The following is a 13,614-nucleotide window of genomic DNA, read 5'->3' as shown; positions in this document are numbered from 1 at the left end:
GACGGAATAACGACGACTTTTGAGACTAGATTATGAATATCTTGTCATTGATGCCACACGTACATGTCATACCATGCAGTCATGTCATGTAGATCATTATTAAATGCACTTAAAGGGACTGACAACTGGCCATAATTTGTTGAGACGTTGGTGGAAATGAAATTACCATGATTTATAGTGATAGAGCCCAACGCGCATTTCGCAAGTTAAGTAGGAATTATAATTTTAAATTGCCAAAGAAAGACTCAAGAACCAGCAAGTGGCAATGTCTAGCGATGAGATCTTGGTATTTCGGATGTATTCTTGCGTAAGACGACTGTTATTAGGCATTAATGCTTAAAATTGCAGTTGGTATATTGTTAGACACGTGTGCTTTATTTTGTGCTTCGGAGATCAAAAGCGCACGCGTGGCTACACGCTGAACGGCGAATCACGTGCACAAGCATCGCCTCGTTCTTGATCCGATTTGACTGCTTAAATACCAAAGCAGTTGGACAGGAAACCACGAAAACGCGTAGTTATTATCGCTTCGGAAAACACGGATTGCAGGAATATCAACTTGATAAAGGAAATAATGCTTTCTCCCTCGTCTGCCTCGTCGTCTGCCTCCCACTATCGCCGGCGTGTAATCGCTATTGCACTCACCTATTAACGTTTTCGGCATGCTTCTAATGAACGACTACATCCTCACCGCAGGAGGAAAAATGGCAATAGAAAATTTCCCACGGCGTTTTACGCGTTAGTGTTTCACGATTAGACAGTCTTGCCGGTAAACTTTTCATTGCACGAAAAAAATACGTACCATGAAAATTGGTTGTCCGTCCCTTTAAAGGTTCTTTGGTTCAATAAACGAGCACTACATAATCACGATGGCATAATAGTTTAGATAGACAGACAGATAGATAGATAGATAGATAGATAGATAGATAGATAGATAGATAGATAGATAGATAGATAGATAGATAGATAGATAGATAGATAGATAGATAGATAGATAGATAGATAGATAGATAGATAGATAGATAGATAGATAGATAGATAGATAGATAGATAGATAGATAGATAGATCGATCAAGAATCGCGGCCTTTTGAAAACTTTAATTAAGAAAGCTGGCCTCAAGAAACACGTCTTCATACGGGAACTAACGCTACCCGGGCGCCAGCGAACATAGACTGTTGCTGTCTCCACGTGTGAGCTTTCGGCGTTCTACGTTTTAAGCATGACATACTTTTAGCTCCCGTTGACAGTGCGCCGCGGGTGACCTCGGCGCCAGAACTGGGGGAGAACACCGAGCTGAACATAACCGAAATTTGCCGAAATTTCTGCCTGCCGCATAGCGCCTACGTGGCAATTCGCTCGGACCCTTCCTGCCCGAATTGCCCCTTCTCCAACGCCAACGTAGAACATATCCTCTTCCATTGCCCCACAGCCACCACAGCCATCCGTTCCCTACACAACTCCAAACCCTCTTCCTGTCTTTGCTATCACTACCCGAGCCAAACGCCGCCGTCGAACGAGTGTTCAGCAAGGTGTCTTCCATTAAAACCAACCTTCAAAATAGAATGTTGAAAGAGACATTGGTAGCGCTCCTCCAAGTTAAGTTAATTTCATTCATTCATTCATTCATTCATTCATTCATTCATTCATTCATTCATTCATTCATTCATTCATTTATTAATACTGTTAGCCCATTTTTGGGCCGTTACAGGGCGGAAAATATTTGTTGCTATGCAGTAAATGCATTGGCAATCACAGCCTTGCAGACATGCACATACAAAATAAATTTAGTGCGCACAACCTGCGGTTCACAACAAAGTACAAAGGTGGTAGTAGAAGCACACACAGCAACGTTGATATTTCCAAGTTGGTGAAATTCGCTACAAACAAGCTGTCGGGGTTAATTTGGTAGGTCAAGGTAAAGCTTTATTGATTTTTCAAACAAACTTACAGTGTCTGTTTGCGTTATGTGCTGTGGCAACGAGTTCCATTCTTCAATTGTTCGTGGCCAAAGTTTGACCTGGCCAGGAACGGAGGCTCCTGAAAGGATTTTAAACTGTTCCAAGAATTTTTGTCCCCTTTCAGCTTTGACATTTTGTACGGACCAAATAATTCCACTTCGCAATAAGCTTATGATGCTTAATAATAGCATATGCTTTATGTCTATATATCATACCATACACTAGAACGCTAACATGATCCTAATCCATAAGAAAAGATTGAAGAAAGAAACTTGAAAAAACTATAGACCGATCAGCTTACTGTCCGATGCCTACAAAATATTTACTAAGGTAATCGCAAATAGAATCAGGAACACCTTAGACTTCTGCCAAGCAAAGGACCAGGCAGGATTCCGTAAAGGCTACTCAACAATAGACCATATTCACACTATCAATCAGGTGATAGTGAAATGTGTGGAATATAACCAACCCTTATATGTAGCTGGCATTCATTACGAGAAAGCGTTTGATTCTGTCGAAACCTCAGCAGTCATGGAGGCATTACGGAACCAGGGTGTAGACGAGCCGTATGTAAAAATACTAAAAGATATCTATAGCGGCTCCACAGCCACCGTAGTCCTCCATAACGAAAGCAACGAAATCCCAATAAAGCAAGGCGTCAGGCAGGGAGATACGATCTCTCCAATGCTATTCACAGCATGTTTACATGAGGTATTCAGAGACCTGGATAGGAAAAAATTGGGGATAAGAGTTAGTGGAGAATACCTTAGTAACTTGCGATTCGCTGACGATATTGCCTTGCTTAGTAAGTCAGGGGACCAATTCCAATTCATGCTCACTGACCTGGAGAGGCAAAGCAGGATAGTGGGTCTAAAAATTAATCTGCAGAAAACTAAAGCAATGTTTAACAGTCTCAGAACAGCAGTTTACGATAGGTAGCGAGGCACTGGAAGTGGTAAGCGAATACATCTACTAGGGCAGGTAGTGACCGCGGATCCGAATCATGAGACTGAAATAATCAGAATAAGAATGGGCTGGGGTGCGTTTGGCAGGCATTCTCAGATCATGAACAGCAGGTTGCCATTAACCCTTGAGAGAAAAGTGTATAACAGTGGTGTCTTACTAGTACTCACGTACGGGGCAGAAACCTGGAGGCTTACGAAAAAGGTTCTACTTAAGTTGAGGACGACGCAACGAGCTATGGAAAGAAGAATGATGGGTGTAACGTCAAGGGATAAGGAAAGAGCAGATTTGGTGAGGGAACAAACGCGAGTTAATGACTTCTTACTTGAAATCAAGAAAAAGAAATGGGCATGGGCAGGACACGTAATGAGGAGGGAAGATAACCGATGGTCATTAAGAGTTACGAAATGGATTGCAAGGCAAGGGAAGCGCAGCAGAGGGCGGCAGAAAGTTCGGTGGGCGGATGAGATTAAGAAGTTTGTAAGGACGACATGGCCACAATTAGTACATGATCGAGGTAGTTGGAGAAGTATGGGAGAGACCTTTGCCCTGCAGTGGGCGTAACCAGGCTGATGATGATGATGCTGATCGTACTAGATTTTGTACCAACCGTCATATATTGTATAAGGCTTGGTCTTGCAATTTTTTTATTTTTCGTTTAGTGCGTTGTGTGGTGTTAAGCGAAATTATCATGAGCTGTAAGCTAGTAATAATACTGAACGCCTGAATGCATGCCATTGCGTAGCGCGTTTATTGCGTGGTGCTATTTTCGTGTTGTTCTTTTCGTGATATTTTGGTGCTCTGGGAAAAAAAACAGTGCACTTGCAATGAAGATCACATTTGCCTTATCATGAATTTGCCTACATGCCTGCGGTTCTGCAATTCTTGCGCTTGTACAGCACCCGTTTTCAGTGCAGCATGGCCTCCGCCACGATGCGCGCGGAGGTAATGCGTGGTCATGCGTGGAAAATTTATTATGTAGGTATTCTTGCCGATTATAAATTCAATATGCTTAATAAATGACTTCACAAAAATACAAAGCTTTTTGGCTACTTTCGGGCTACCCAAATGTTTCGCTTTTAGCTACGTTTCGGCTACTGCGGAGGCCAATTTGGCTACTTCTGATTGCAGCGATCTGGCACCCCTGCTTGCTGACCTCCACGCATTCGACGCGACGTATCTTGTTTACTGTGATTGACGAAGCAGTGGACGTATCATTAAATGTATCATTTATTGGCCTTGTAGTCCGTTTTGGCCATAAATTCGACTAGTATAAACCCTTATCAACCCTTATCGGTCATTATCAACGGTATCGGACTTGAGACAACCCTTATCGCCCTTTATCAAGCTTTATCAGTCATTATCAGCCCTATTGGACTCCACCTATTTCTTATCAACTCTTATCGGTCGTTATCAACCTCATGGGAATCTCTCCGACCCTTTTCTGTCCTTATCGACCTTATCGGATATGCTTCGATCCTTATCAGCTCTTATCGGCACTTATCAACCTTCAATATTGCTCCCACCATAATCACGCTTTATCGGTCTTTAGCACCTTATCACTCCGCATCCAACCATTATCAACCGTGATGAGAGCCATATAACCCCTCACCAATGCTTATCCTTATCAGCTCATTGACTGCTTATCAGTTTGTGTAGCGCGACAACACAGATAACGCGGTGCAACACATTTATATGGTTGAGATATACTCTTCAACAAGCATGGGTGTTTAGCCTTGTGTGCAAGACACCCAGCTTCGGAGCGCGTGGTCGTAGGTGCGAAGGTCACTACCGCGAACGTTGTTCTTCTAATTCTCATGCTTGACATTATTTGTCGAGTACTTCATCGGTCGTGTCTGTAACGCAACACCGCGACACTTTTCCCCAAAGGATATCGGCTACATAAGGCTCGATTGAAAGTACTTGGGGTTGGGGTGGGTCAATTTACGGTCGGGGGTGGTTTAACAAGAAAAGCACAACCTAGGCTAAACATAGACAAATAAAAGTACGAGCGGAGCCAAAGAATGTTACGAATTAGGAGAGAATTCCCCTAAATTTTTTTCTTCATGGAGCGCACTGTGTGGCGCGTTATGGTCGGACCAGCAGACCAGCGGTCAGATTTCCTGGATGAGTCGCCTAAGAATTGTTACGCATTAAAAGGCTTCACTTTAATTAGGCACAGTGGCAGTAGCCTGTGGAGGCTGTTCCAAGCTCGGCGCCTGCGCGCGCGATGCGTGGCTTAACCACAGATCATTGGAACCAAATTGCAGCAGTATGCGCATCTGCTCCCCTTGGGAGCATATTGGGGGCGCGGGCTTACGGTAGCGCGTCGCTTGTTTAGTACGAGGGATAACGCGGCGCGCTCCTCATAGGTTTGCTTGTCGGTGCTCAATATGAACACCACATGGAAGCCCTCCGGGACATTTCTGTAAGTATTCTCGAAACGAGGAAAGTTTTTTTGGTGTGAAAATAATCATGGCAAACAGAAAGCACAGAATGGTTTGCAGACGCCCGAATACGTACAGTGAACGCCCAGTGCGCGATTTCCGTCATGGAGTCCCAGGAACTGCTGGATTCTTGCATGAAAGCTCGGCACTCGCTGAGTGCAAACCGTGCAAAATATGTTCTTATAGTGGGCTGTATGTATACCCATACGGGGCATGAAGAAGGAAGGCTCACTGCAGCGATTGCACATGTTCGCAGCGACCGACTGCGCATCATCATCATCATCATCATCATCATCATCATCATCAGCTTGTTTTATGTCCACTGCAGGACGAAGGCCCCTGCGATTTCCAATTACCCCTGTCCTGCGTCAACCGATTCCAACTAGCGCCCGCGAATTTCCTAATTTCATCGCTCCACCTTGTGTTCTGCCGTCCTCGACTGCGTTTCCCGTGTGTTGGTGCCCATTCTGCATGCATGTCCGTGCACAATGTTTCGTTTCGGGTCGTGAACATTAGGCTGCAGCATCTCAGCATTTGACACTACACAAGCAACCATCCTTGCATGGACCATCAAAAAGCTGTTGAAAATCGTTGGAACTAAGGATCTCAATGCCTACGGCGACTTGTGATACGCCGTCGCAACGAGTCAATCGTTTTTTCTTCCAAATTCTTGGACGTTTCAATATAATTTCTCAAGTTGCGTTGCACTGTCGCCCTACTCCTTATCTCTTGAATGGTTCCATCGTAATGTTTTATACGTCCCTTAATATTGCCAGATTGACCAAAAAAGCGCCACAATATTTCGTCGGAAGGATGCAAGAAACCAGCAGAGGCCTTTCCATTTGATAGTGTACTATCCCTTAACTTTCAGGAATGAACCGATCAGGCTGCTAACATGTTGTGGGTGCCTAATATTGTTTCCAAGGTTTCCCTCATCACAGGACCACAAAGTAGTAGCGCATTTCTGGTTATTGCGACTGTGTGACAGCAGCTAAGTTTAGCCTTAAAGCAGGAAAAATACATTACAACTTAACAGCCGGTGTTTGTGTTATTCCTTCGCTTATTGTTGCGCGAGTGTTTGCATCGCCTAACTTTTTGGACCACGAATACTCGCCAACTCGCTCAACATTCCGTGGCTCCTAACAGTGTTTATGGCAGCGGATTACTAATGTTACGTCAGTATCTGCGTTGTAGGGCTTGAAGAGCAACAATCGACACTTTTCAGAACAAAATAATCTACAGCGCAGTTTTACGAAAGGCCTGCCATAGTGGCTTCTGACATTCAAAAGCAAGAAAGGCAACTATATGCGAGAATTACGAAAATTCAAGTTGAAGATTAACTGTGCAACGCGAAATTTCCTGTCCCTTTTTAGCGAAAGGAAGCGCCCCCCTTAAACTTTAATTGCGAAGCAGCAATTCTATTGCAGAATATCCAGTGTTTCGAAGCCTAGCTGTTCTCATGGCTGCTGTTATTGAATAAGCATGACTCTTTGCGGAACCGAATAGGTTTGGATCTTGCTTGTGTTATTAGGAGTTACGTGCAAAACGAGATTTGACGCTTAATGTGGCTGGCGCCGCACGACATTTACCATTGTGTAATTCAGAGTTTTCCGGTGCCGCGGCCTTATCGGTTTGTTTGCTACAGAACTACGCCTTCCTTGAAATGCGCAGGCCAAGCTCGACGCTTACGTGGACCCTTTCCTAGATGACTTGGAGGAGCGGCCGCGGGTGACGGTGCCCATCCTGCTGTGCATGACCATCATCGGCGGCTACATCTGTGGCGGAGCAGTGCTCTTCTCTGTGTGGGAAGAATGGAACTACCTTGACGGCTCGTACTTCTGTTTCGTTACACTGAGCACCATCGGCTTCGGCGACCTGGTGCCAGGGGACACGGTCGTCTCGGACAGCGGCTCCCAGGAGAAGCTCGTCATCTGCTCGCTGTACCTGCTTGTGGGACTTGCGCTGATCGCCATGTGCTTCAACCTCGTGCAAGAGGAAGTGGTGCACAAACTGCGCGCCCTGGGCCGCCGCCTCGGCGTGGTGAGCGACTCTGACGTCGATTCGGACTCGGAATGACGTCGGCGCCGTAGCCACTGCCGACGTCGTGGTCTCGCAGGTGTAGTGCAGTACGTCGAGGTGCCCCTGAGCACGCTTATGAGGACGCGCGTGAGGAGAGTGCGGGCGAGGTCCCGCTGCGCTCCCCAGGTGGCCGAAGAAGAACCGGAGGGTCAGCAGGCGGCGGCCTCGTCGTCTGACGCGACTGGTGGGGGAGACTGACGACCAGCGAGCGGCGCACTCACCTACGACTCTCTCGGCACTGTGCACAAAGTAGCGAGTGTCTTAAGGAGTACGGCCGCCCATTTGCACGCTTCACTGCTCGTGTGCTCTTACCCGCTCCGTCGCGGCTTGTGGAAGGAGGCGCGAGGAACCGTTCCCGAAGTTTTGAGAGCCTCGAAGTATTATCGGTTTTCATTCATCTCGCACTGTTTGATTCGGGCTTAAGCGCTTTCCGCGCCGCTCGGCAACTTTTCGAACACGTAGACGCGTATTGGCGCATCGCTGAACTTCATTTGAATTTACTCTTCGAGGTGTTGCTCTCGCCACAGTCGAAACTTCCTAGGCATTTGCACTGCTTCGCATTGCAGTGCACAATACGGCATTTGTTGACTTCTGCGGCACTCAGTGAAGGCCGCGGTTAAAGCGCTGCAGTGTAAATCATTGGGGAGCACCCGTGGGATTTTTTTATTTGCATATCAAGAGGCCATGCACAGCTTTTACTGCAGGAAGCACGTGAGCGCTAGTAACTTCGAACACAGTGCCGAAGAGTGTCAATATGAGCGCGTTGTGAAGCTTATTTTAGGGTACTCTCACTGGCCCGAGACACTAGAAAGGCGCAAGGTGGCTCGCTCTTAGTCTAAGCGTAATGGCGCCGGGAGGAGTGTCGGGCACGTGCACTAGCATCATTGCACATGAGCCTACCATGCGTCGACAGCCAATGGCAGCAAACCTCTCAAAGACTGTACAAATTTTCGACTGCTCATGCTAGCAATGTGGACGCCATACTTTTCAGACATGCGACCGGGCGAGTGTCTCAGGACAAGAGCATGCCGCCTGGGTCGTAAACATTTCTCAGAAGCACAGTGTTTGGAAGCTTTGCGTTTTCACCTGGATGTTCGCGCCAATTACAAGCAATCCTTGAATACGCCCATGACCGAATGGACGCTCGAACTTCGTACCCTGCAAGTACCAGGTCGCAGTGCTCTGTTATGATTACTCTTGGCCGTACGGAGAATTAAACCAAACCTGAAGGCCCGTTTTCTTTAATAACCAATCGACCTTGCATTTGCGTAATCACGATGATACCCATTGAAGTGAGAATCGTGCTACGAGTTTTGTAAACAAAAAAATTAACATGTGTCTCGAAAATCGCCTAGGTGCGACAATATGAATACATAGATGAGCCAACTGTAAGCGATGATGGGGCAAGAGAGACCGTCCGTTGCGTGAGTAAGAGATCTCCACTACTGAGCCGACATAGATCGGCAGCGTTTTTACCGGAACGACTGCAGAGATAGTTGTCGGGGCGCAAGAATCAATGCAGGGAGCTTCACAGTACCTCAAGATATTTTTACGACTTTCTTGTGCCTGTAGCACTGTTTCAGCAAAGACTGTCTCCGCTGAAGGTTAAAAGGTATTTTATGGCATGCAAAAAAGAATAGAGGAAGGTATTGGTTAGAAAGGACACAAACATTTTTTCTTCACACACTACATCTACTGTCCCGAGTCCTTGGCGCTATTTCCGCTGTGCTGCTTATCGAAATATGACAGTATTGTTCCGGAACATTGTGAATCACGTAACGTCTAGCCGTTAATCCTGCGAGCACAAGCAGAGCTCCGGGTCGGTATGTTTTTTATCTCAGAAAGAAGCTAATTTTCTTTTAGTACAGTGTTCATCTGCTCCCACAATGCCAAGCCGCTTTTCTTAAAAACGTATATGTTACGGTTGGTGAGGTATGCTACGTTGCCATGACATAAATACCATCCCTTGTGATCTCTATCAAAATCTTTACTGAAGAGTAGCAATAAGCACAGGGCATTCATTTTTTCAGATGTCGCCTATATTCTGTGCTACGTTGATGGAACACCACTTGTGAACAATACCGTCGCCTGCGAAAACTGTGAGTTAACGTACTTTAAAATAGTGAAAGTAAGAAATTTCGCTACACCTTGGCGAATGTGTGCTTTGGCCCATGCGCAGACACTCACATCCTGGCACTCCGTGCGGCAGTTACCAGGGTTGAATGTCGGGGAAGGAACACTGAAAGGGCGTTATTAATTGGCAATTACTATCAAATTGTTTCTTGTGTGTGTCGCAATAGCTCAAGAAGAAGCCATAGCTGAAGGATGCCTACCGATACGGTTGAGTTTGGCGCATAGCTACATTTTATAGTAGAATGCTTGTGCCAGTGTGGAGTGGGAGGAGGCAGGGGCTTGCATACTTGTCTGGTCCAGCTCACAAGGGAAGAAAGAGGTCTTGTAACCCGTATTACAAGCAACTGCATGTGGTAGTGTCTGCTCTTAAAGCTGTCCTGAAATAAACAAATCTTTCCGTGGCAGCTTATCCAGCACCTGTCTTCTTCATAAGGCGTAAAGCGACTTGGCAATTGGTTCAAAGAAAGTTTTCTTGATGTTTTAAACTTTCTGCGTGGATCGTAAGCTTCTCCTCCTATGCTGTTGTACAGGTGAGAGCGCTGCCGAAGGACAAATTCTGTTTTTAGGGTTGGGAACTAACGACATAAAACAATCGTCGCAAAATTCAACAGATTAAGGCAGTATATGATGTTAATGCACTTAAGGGTCTCCAGTGAACGAATAAAAATGTGAATGCTGGTCTAATAAGTGACTCTCACTTGTCATTTTTTGCGTTTGTTGAGAAAGAAGAAAGCATTGTGTGTTCGCGTGCTGGTGCAAAGAGGACGGTAAGTACTCTCATTTGTTACGATAAGTGCATGCCGCCCTTTTGCTGAAACAGAGATGTCTTATTTTGCTATGCTAATTTCAGGGACAAAATTACTGTCGCAGTATTTGACACAGCTGCGACATACTTGCTTGAAATTTCTTTAAGATTCGATTCTTCCTTCTGATAAACAAAACTTAGCTCAATAACATGTACAACCGTGTATTACAGGTGCCGATATGCACTTTAGAAAAATAGTAAGAACTATGATACAAAACTTGTCTACCTACCTTCCGCTAGTTGTTATCTGATAATTCAAGCTGTGGACTCTAACTGAATCATTGCAACCAGTCTTCACATATCGTGGCATTCCTGTGCCCTTTTACAAGAGTTCACAAATAAACCTCACGAAAAACCTGTGGGATCCAGTCTGATGGTTTAGAAAATGGTGCCAGTTCGAACATTTGAAATGTAGACCTTGAAATATTCAAGTACTCTGCAAGTGTTCGCCTCGTCATAACTTCAAGAAGAGGAAGCGTTAAGGGCTAATAAAGTCAATTTCGAAGTGTTCATCCAGTGGGTCATCTTTAAATGAACATTTTGCTCGCCAGGATTGCTCGTATAACTTAGTCTTTTGTTGCCGAGCACGAGCTCTTACAGGAAAAATCTTCTCGTAGCGGCTACACTCGAATGGGGCAAAAGTACGTGGACGGACATGTATTTGATGGGGACGGCCGGCTGAGCGATCACGGTAGACAGAATGAGGGGCGTGGTGTACTACATCCCCAGCATCCAGAGTTCGTCACAGATGGATCAGTTGCTTTGCGTCCATGTCATTGCTCCACCGCACAGTGCCAAAGTCCAAAGCCTTAACGCTCAGCGTGACTACCCATGCAGTGTGGCTTTCCTTTAGCGCATCAAAGCTGCAGTGGTGGCTCAACCGCAGAGGCGTCTTGCTGCTCAGAGTAAGGTCGCGGGCTTTATTGCCGGCCACGGCGGCCGCATTCCATGCAGGGCGGAATACAAAAAAAAAATTACCTGCGTCTTAAAACAGAAAAGGAAGCTGCAAGCTAAACTAATGGCGCGATGTTTAGCGAAGAATCGAGCTATCTCATGTTGATTTATCTGGTAATGCGCCTAATGAAAGCGAGCGTGAGTACTGACGCAAAAGAGTACCCCAAACTTTTACACTCTGGGGTTTTACGTGCCAAGAACACGATGTGGTTACGATGCGTAGTGGGGACTTGGGATTAATTTCGGCTAGCTGGGCATCTTTACGGTGCAACCAATGCAGGACACACAAACCCCCATCGTAGTGCGAACGGCCAGAAATGGAGCCCGCGACCCCGTGCTTAGTGGTGCAACGGCACGGCCGCTAAGCCAGCGCGGTGAATCATGGGAGGGCACACCAGATGGGTTAAAATTATTTTTGTGTCCATCGTTACGGCGTTTCTCAAAGCTTCTGGGCTGGTTTGAACAATTAAACTAGTCATATAATTGCACAATTTTTACGTGCTGCAGGTAAATATTGTCTTGTTTGCAACATTGACGCTTCCTTACCTCGTCACATGGCACGAAAATGCCGTTCCGCCGCCTACCCAACACGACAAAGCAACCGAGAAGGAGTATTCCTTGGGTACTGTAAAGGTTTCAAAATCTGGGATTTACTTCAATTTACGTGCTTTCGGGCAGACTTAGCTTATATGCGCAGAAAGGGCTGGCTATTCCAAGAAGCGATTGTGATGATGGTGATGATGATGAAGTGTAGCTATTCTTGGATCTGGGAACAGCTACATTATTCACGGAAGGTGAAAAAACAGAAACAATATAATATACGGTGATATATCAATCTAACGTTTGCCGATACTAAATGCGCGCTTGGCGTTCGACCACGATGTGCTCCTCGAACAAGTTACCTTCGGGTCATGTGCGTTTGACAATTCAGGTGTCGCAGCTATCTAGCAGCCTATCCGTCGAGTACATTGTGCCTTTAACTGATAATGGATTCATTCAATTTTCCGGAATATTTTGAAGTGTTGCACCGTAAAAAAATGGATGTGGCTTAGCTAAGGTTAAGCCCAGGATGCGAAACATACTAGCCTTTATTTTAGTTGTTGAACCACTGTTTAGCCTGGTGAACTGCTGTTGCTTGGCTATATTTCGTTCGGCTAGACGAAGAAACAACTCAAGCGTTACTCTGCTTCTCCTTCAAGAGTGTAACGCGACAGCGTTCCCGTCGACCCGTCAAGGCGTGTAAGACAATGGGCTATGGCGCAGCGACTACACGCCCCGCTTTGGACGCGCTGAGCGTCGAGCAACGCAGCGTTCGGCGCGGCAGCGAAATGTGCGCCTGGGCAAGCGACGCACGCTTGAGCCTTAGAAACAGCTCGTTTCTAAGGCAACACCGCTTTCACTATAGGCGCTTTTGTACCGCTTTGAAGCATCGTACTCGTGGCTCAGTGGTAGCGTCTCCGTCTCACACTCCGGAGACCCTGGTTCGATTCCCACCCAGCCAATCTTGCAAGAGTTTAGCCAAAGCCACCTAGAAAACCAGTCTCTGTAGCACACCGCAACCTTCGCTTCTCATTCCAACGAGCAGCTTTGTCTCCAGGAGGCATCTCACCTCGTGAGTGTCTAGCAGAGGCAAGCGCAGCTGCCTATATACCGCCGCGACGCCACGAGCGACGGCGCGAGTTGGAGCCCCGTTTCTCCTCTGTCGTGACGTCACGGTGTCACGTGGTATTGAAGGCGACACCGCCGCGCCTGAGGAGCTGGGTTGAGCTCTTGTAATATGCTTCGCATAAAAAATGGCTGTGGCTTAGCTAAGGTTAAGCCCAGGATGCGAAGCATACTAGCCTTTATTTTAACGCGACAGCGTTAAGGAGCTCGTGTCGCAGAAAAGCCGGTGTCGTCGGCGTCGGCTCAGGTGTGCGGCGCTTGCTCAGGCGCACATTTCGTTGTCGCGCCGAACGCTGCGTTGCTCGACGCTCACCGCGTCCGATGCAGGGCGCGTAGTCGCTGCGCCGTAGCAAAGCCACCTAGAAACAGTCTCCGTCGCACGCCGCAACCTTCGCTTCTCATTCCAACGTGCAGCTCTGTCTCCAGGAGGCATCTCACCTCGTGAGTGTCTAGCAGAGGCAAGCGCAGCTGCTTATATACCGCCGCGACGGCGCGAGTTGGAGCCCCGTTTCTCCTCTGTCGTGACGTCACGGTGTCACGTGGTCAGCCTTGAAGGCAACGCCGCGTGTGACGGCGCGAGTTGGAGCCCCGTTTCTCCTCTGTAGTGAC

The 13,614-nt window shown here is 46.8% G+C and overlaps 1 protein-coding gene across 1 annotated transcript in view; it reads left to right on the top strand.

Annotated features, from left to right (window-relative positions):
* LOC135913219 (TWiK family of potassium channels protein 7-like) overlaps positions 1 to 10,268 on the top strand; it is a 611,814-nt gene extending 601,546 nt beyond the window's left edge. The window contains exon 3 of the mRNA XM_065445825.1: positions 7,041 to 10,268. Within this exon, the coding sequence (XP_065301897.1) occupies positions 7,041 to 7,445 (405 nt within the window). The 3' untranslated portion in view covers positions 7,446 to 10,268. The remainder of the gene's footprint in view (positions 1 to 7,040) is intronic.
* Positions 10,269 to 13,614: the final 3,346 nt, after the last annotated feature.

The sequence above is a fragment of the Dermacentor albipictus genome, chromosome 2 (genome assembly GCF_038994185.2).
Source record: "Dermacentor albipictus isolate Rhodes 1998 colony chromosome 2, USDA_Dalb.pri_finalv2, whole genome shotgun sequence".
Lineage (NCBI taxonomy): Eukaryota > Metazoa > Arthropoda > Arachnida > Ixodida > Ixodidae > Dermacentor > Dermacentor albipictus.
This window is presented reverse-complemented; position numbering and strand designations above follow the sequence as displayed.